Source organism: Topomyia yanbarensis, chromosome 2, assembly GCF_030247195.1.
Source record: "Topomyia yanbarensis strain Yona2022 chromosome 2, ASM3024719v1, whole genome shotgun sequence".
NCBI lineage: Eukaryota > Metazoa > Arthropoda > Insecta > Diptera > Culicidae > Topomyia > Topomyia yanbarensis.
Window position 1 is genome coordinate 130660948 of NC_080671.1, and position 6735 is coordinate 130667682.

At 39.0% G+C, this 6735-nt stretch overlaps 1 protein-coding gene across 1 annotated transcript; it reads right to left on the reverse strand.

Annotated features, from left to right (window-relative positions):
• Positions 1–2311: 2311 nt before the first annotated feature.
• On the reverse strand, positions 2312–5365 carry LOC131681330 (carnitine O-palmitoyltransferase 2, mitochondrial). Its single transcript, XM_058962085.1, has 3 exons — positions 5137–5365; positions 4165–4950; positions 2312–4101 (listed from the first exon to the last, which is right to left on the reverse strand). The coding sequence occupies exons 2-3, from the start codon at positions 4925–4927 to the stop codon at positions 2891–2893; spliced, it is 1974 nt and encodes a 657-aa protein (XP_058818068.1). The 5' UTR covers positions 4928–4950; positions 5137–5365; the 3' UTR covers positions 2312–2890.
• Between the last annotated feature and the right edge of the window lie 1370 nt (positions 5366–6735).

The following is a 6735-nucleotide window of genomic DNA, read 5'->3' on the forward strand; positions in this document are numbered from 1 at the left end:
TTAACTGTAATATATGCAAAACATCTCAATTAGAATATACCGAAATAATAAAAAAATCCTTCACTTAATAGTAAAAAAAATATTGTGTGTATTGGGACTCGAACCCAGGTCGGTTGCCATTCCTTAAGATTTGCTAATCGTGCCAATTTTTGTAGTAGTTACAATTACCTTTGTTAAACACATAATTCAGCTAAAAGTCAAAGGTGGTATAACGGCAAATGCAAAGGTAGAAACAACCTCTTGAAGACATGTAGTGCAGCTTAATGATTAAAGGTAATACTATTGGTAACAGCATCGGTTATTCAACTCGCAATTCAGTCTAATTAAGATGGTTGAATAATAACTTTAATATTGTCGCTATTACATTTATTAGCAGTATAGTTCAGCCTAGTTGGAACTGGCGAATACTGGATTTTAAATAGGCTGAATAAACTGTTAATGTTTAAATAGTTCAGCGAAAGTTTTATTCAGCTTACATAACCTTTAATCTGCTTTAAATCAACACGTAGTCTTATAGTTCAGCTCCTAATGTTTGTTGGGTTCCTAATCTCCTTTTTGTCTCCTAGGTCCAAAGCGGATCAATCGACAATTAATTGAAACGGTAAACATAGTATAGCAGTATTAGTCCTTACTCGCGATTACTTTTCCTACAACTGTGCTGGTTCTTCTCTATCTTATAACATAACTCGATTATCCCTGTTCTAGTCAATATACGTATTAATTACATTATGGACCAGGCAAACCTTTAATTAATCAATGAGAATGGACCATTCCAGTCGAAGGCCACAGGCCCAGCGCCGTCTCGTACAAGTGTCATTGTCATTTATTGTCCTTAGTATCCCTATTTTACGATAAAAACAAAACTTCCTGAAAAACAATGAACAATGAAAACAAATCTCCATATTTTTTTTTGTAAAACTTTTATTGTCCTGTTTCTTAATTTTAATTACATGTTAAATAAAACTTATAGTTATTTATACTCTTCTCGTTTGCTGGTACACTTGTCATGTAGCATAACATTGACGAAAATTCTCTAAGGATTTGTTGACGAGTACGTCTAGTTTGTTGTTGGAGAACCGGATATGTCCATTTCTCCTGTTGCAGCTGTAAGAGCCGTCGATCCAGGCCCAGAAAAACGCTTCGTTGGTAAGTCCAAATGTGCTTGTTTCCGCTGCATTGGAATAGGTCGTGTTCGATGTTATCCGTCTGGCCAGGACAAATGTTGCAGTTAGAGTCAGCTCTCCTGTTCAACCTATGCAAAAACTCGTTGGTTACAATTTTGCGATGCATAACGGAAAACCACACTGATCGTTGGTGTGAGTTTAGAAGCTTGCAGTGAATATTTTTAAATATTGTCTTCCAATCACGTTGAGGATTTTCCCGCACTATTTTGGGCTCTTTAAGCTGTTTTAAAAAGTAGTTGTATATTGAGCTTGAGTTCGGTGCTCTAGATATTTCTTCATTCAGAAATGCTGTTTCTTTAACTACTGTTCGGATGTGCTCGTATTTTCGTGGAATGCACGACAGATTTGGAGGATTTGCATTGTGCTCCAAAAATCTCCATAAAAAGGGTAGATCCGATCCAATATGCATCATGCGGTTGGTAAGCAGGGCCTTGGCTTTGATGGGTGGTGAGTGTAAGTTCAAACCTCCCCGGCATTTTGGTAATATTAGTGTCTCGAAGGCAATTCTGGTCCAATTCTTCCCATACCATAAAAAGGAGCCGATCCTCGAAATGAATTTTCCAGCGTATTTATTCGGTAGGGGGATCACTGATGCTGTATACCAGATTTTCGACGTAATAAACGTGTTCAATAAAATTGTTTTCTGTGTGAGATTAAGATTCCTGGAGTTGTTCATCCACATACATGTTTGTACTCCCCGTAGAACCGCAAGCCAATTTTGCTCTACCATGCTCGAAATGTCTTCAGCGAAGTGTATTCCGAGGATTTTCACCGACGTCTGCGTTTGCAACCACTCGCTTTGTGGTGTCATATTCAATATACCGATCCTTAAGGCGTTTGTTTTCTGGGCTTTGCTCCAGAAACAGCTGTGAAGTCGGCAAAGATGTTTACGATTGCGAGTAACTGAGATTCACTTTCGATGAACATTGAGATGCATATGCATTCAATACCGCGTGAGGGAATTGTCTCCGCAGTTTATCGAGCAAAGATTGTAAGTAAATAACAAACAAAATCATTGAAAGTGGATCACCTTGGCGCACTGACCTTTGAATATTGATCTCACTTCCCAATTTACCGTTGACCAGAACTCTTGAGAAACTGTTATGTTATGAATGCCATGCCATGAATATTTTGATAACATAATTTTATTCTTTAAAAAAATCAATACATTTTTGTCTTACCATAACCATACAAAAATACAACCCCAAAAGGGCCATTTATAAATTTGGATGCTTCTGAGTTTTGCCTTTCACTCACATCCATTATTGAAAGCGCCCATTCAATAAAGTATTTGGTATTCTCAAATTTGAATAATTTCTTTTTGATTTTATGAAGCTTAATCCAAGGTTGAATATAAAAAAAAACTTAGCAATGAATATTTGGCTGCAGTTAAATAGAAACTACCTTTAACGCGGGTTACCTTATTGAAGTTTAGCCAAAAATGAAGTTAGAAGAACTCAATTTTAGATAATTTTTCATTTCCATGTACGTCTAAATTGGAATAATTTTTATCGAAAAGTTGTATTCACACAGAAACGAAATACGGTAAAAATCACCATTGCCATGTACTTCGAATTGGCATAAATGACCATCACACAGAACTTGTACGTCTGTTAGCTGTGTCATTACTATCTGATATGGAAAACCTTTAGAAAGTAATTAATTTGCCTGTTTACCCTATATTGCCACTTTCCATACATCCACGTTTACTTCGAAGGTGGGGTTGAGTTATTCAATACTTTTGCAATATCCTCGTAGGCACTGCGAAGGCAATTTACAAAATCTTGGCCATCTCGATGTGACTTGTAGCTGGTGACAACGCTGCCGAGAAAGCCTTCCTGAATGTTGTACCCTATACCGTAGCCATCCTGAACCACTGGTCCAAAACAGCCTGCTAGCAGGGCCGGCGATGATAGTGTGCTGGTCGACAGAATGTTCTGGTTAATAGCTGCATAGGCAGGATCTTGGAAAATGCACGGCGGTGGGATATCATTTGTTTCCGCAGTGTGTCGCAGTCCGAATAGGTGTCTATCGAATCCTTGTCCCATGGCGGCCTCCTTTGTTAGCTGCCCATGCAGAGCGGAGCATTTATCCATTAAGGCACGTAGCTCAGTCGGTGATAAGGGATTTTTCTTCCTTTCAATTGCTTCGCAAAATTCCTTGGTCGCGACGGTGCATGGACGCATAGTTTCCGTCCTGCCGTGGCGGAATGCCGCAGTACTGCAAGATTCATAGGTAGCGACAAATTTGCTGTGCTGTTTGTAGAATGCTAACTGAAAACCCAGCTGCATTACCGAGTCAGGACTTATTTTCTGTTTCTTACAGATGTTTTTATTGATTCCATCATATTTCAGATAGTTCATATCCAACGAATCAATAACAGAGTTATGGTGATTCTGGGCATCTATAATTCCATCTCTGATGCGGTCGTCTAGCTTGAATTCTATTAGCTTGACCACGTCGTCACTTTTGCTATCATCCTGTGGTACAGAATCCGGATGTACGAAGGGGGACTTCATCGTTTCCTTATAGATCTCTTGGAAATATCGCAGCACTGCTACTCCATCACCCCACGAGTGTTCAAAATTAATACCCGCCGTCCCATCTTTGGACACGATGAGCGAAAAAGATTTGTCGAACCACCGGTTTGTTCCATTGCCAAATAGAAAATCTCTGATCATCGGAATTGGTTGTTCCGGATCGATTGTTCCATTGTCCAAGCACAGACAGAATAGCGCGGAGTCAATCGTTCGAAGAGCCTTTTCATTGCCGATTTCGCTCAAATGGTAACGGATCTTGGCCCATGTATCGCGGTTTTCTGTCGTAAGCACACCGAGTGAATTCTCTGCGGGTGGACGATTTTCATCTAGAACGCGTTTGAATCGTGCTAACAGAGTCTGCGGTTGTTCTATGTTGCCTGAAATATAAAACTCATGAATGCTACTTAATAGCCATTAAAAATTTAAATACTAAACGATACCTGCTTCGTCTAGTACATCCACTGAATACATGTGGCCATTACGAAGAACCAACAGGTGCTTGGATTTGTCATTTCTATAGATTCTATCTTTTCCAGTTTCGGGAATTCTCGTAGCTCCAAATAGTCCCTGATACTGACTCATATCCAAAGGAAAGGCTTTGAACGCATAAGCCACATATGTTGAGATAAGCGATGGTGCCAGCGAAGCGACCGTTCTAAACGTATGAGTATCACTTTTGGCCGGATTCAAATGAAATACCTCTGGCTCGAGTAACTGAGCACGCAACGATTTCATGAACCGCAAAGAACTCACCACCAAATTGGTGGTACGCAGCAGATGATCATTGTAGGCTGGCCGTGTGTCATGATTCATCATTAGCAGCGGATTGTAGTTGATTGGTAAAGGAGCTCGATCTCGCAGATACATATCGAACCAAGGTTCGGAAATGTAGCTGGTATGTTTGTTTTTTGAATCTTTCTGTTGTAGTAGTTTTTGAAGCTTGGGCCCATCTGATATCATGAAACGATCAACATTATCCTTAGTTTTTCGGTAAGCTTCATCAATCAGCAAAGGTTTCTGAGCTGCTAGGTATCTTTCACACGTTTTCTCTAGCTTCGGAATAGGAAGTCTCGGGAGCGAAGCTTGAAAATGAAGCATTGGAATTCGAGTCCTTTGCATATATTGATAGTCATCCCCGCTGGCAGAACGTGTTGATTTTGCTCGATAGCAAGTAGTAAGATGATTGCGTGGAACACGTAGCATATTGCTTTTTAAATCAGCACGACCTATTCAAATCAATTAAAGAAAATACGAAGGGCAACAATCAAATATCAATCGAATAATACACTACTACTTCTTTGTATAACATAACAATGTCAACCCCACTGGCCAAAGTTCAGTTCAGAAGTGACTATGCATGGCTGTTGATAAGACAGATATCGTATTATCAATTCTAATCTTTCAAAACTCACCGTAAAGAAAATTAATCTCTCTTGATAAAGGCTAGATAAAACTTCTGTATAAATTATCAAACTTTATTATCCATTCGTATAACAAAGAAAGTAAAGGCACTAACAGTCAGTCGTTGACCAATCTGTCTTGAATAACGTACTACTTATAGGTTTCTGTGCTCAAATGCTCCGTCATCACAATCATTAGTAATAAATGTAATGCTGTAGCTGTGCTGTGTGTACGATTTTTATGCTGAGCAGCACGACAAAAACAACGGATAGCATAATGCCCAGTCATGAAAAAGGCGGATAAGCTTATTCAGGCGTGTTGAATATTTTGACGTTTGACTCTATTCGCCTCGAGGGTCTGCCCCAAAGGGAAGAAGAGCGTGTCTAGATAAGAATAAGAAGAGTGGCAGATTTGACGTGGCCAGATAGAATTCCTTAATATCGGTAGGGTCACTAAAAGTTTATCGGTAGTTATCGGTAGGCCGGGTTGTTGTTCGTAGTGTTGACATGGTTGACATAGAATTGTAAAATACTGATAACACAGATCTCCAAATCCAACCCAAAAAAATGAATGTTGAGTAGGATATGTCCAAAATCAATAAAAATCGGTAGTTTTCGGTAGGGATAACAAAATATCGGTAGTTTTGCCTTGGTCGTCTGTGAATCGGTAGGGAAGACCAAAATCGGTAGGACTACCGATAAATCGGTAGGTCTGGCCACCCTGGCACAAGCGTAAAACAGATTCAAGATAATCTGCATAAGGTGCATGCATGTGTGTACAATAATATTATTGGTGGCAAACGCCTTGAAAACCTCAAAAAGGCTGAAAGCACTAGTTTCTATATTCAAAACATTGTTTTAATTAATTTCGATTTTAGCAACTTCTTTTTTCTGGAAGTAAAGCAGTATTTACGCAATATAGATGTAGCCAATTGTAAAACCATAACTCTCGCTTTACGTATGCCTATACCTTATCTGGTATCATCTTGGGTTTTCAGTTTGACAAGACCAAAACTTGACAAGACCATAATTTGATGTTGGAACGGTCTATCCCTGAGAATCATCATAGGAAGGGCAATCCCTCGATTCGCCTCTGCTAATTGGGTCATTAGCACATGTTTTGGAGTGTTTTATTTTATATAGGAGTTTCAAAGTAGAACTGGAACTGAAACATTCACATCCCCAGCAGAGCGTTTTGTTTTATTATTTCGAACAGTTTTGTTTCAAAATTTAAAACTGTTATACGACGCCGTTCTATTTGTTACTGAATTTAAAACACGTTTAGAACTGTGTTTTAAATACATGCAAAGTTTTCAGCAGAGACACTTAGAACCGATAGACTGGGGAAAAATAAAATGAAAAATGAATGCAGTAACGCTGAAGGCATGGCGAGACATGAATTTTAAACTGAATAGAACACCCGCTAAAACTGCTGCTGGGGACAAAAAGTTCCAGTTTTAAAATTTCCAGTTTTATATTATAGAGCTGTCAAAATTATAAATCTAAAACTGAAACTCTCCTGAACATGCTCTTAAGGGCAAGTTCACCCGGTCAGCGTGGCAAGCAGAATGTTAGCAAAAGTTGAGCAAAAGCGAAATTGATGCTGGCAGA

Excerpts from the sequence above, each read along its gene's own strand:
- LOC131681330 (XM_058962085.1), bottom strand. The coding sequence starts at position 4,927 with ATGCTACGTGTTCCACGCAATCATCTTACTACTTGCTATCGAGCAAAA. Across the intron at positions 4,102-4,164 it reads GGATGTACTAGACGAAGCAG|GCAACATAGAACAACCGCAG; the intron begins GTATCGTTTAGT and ends TTTATATTTCAG.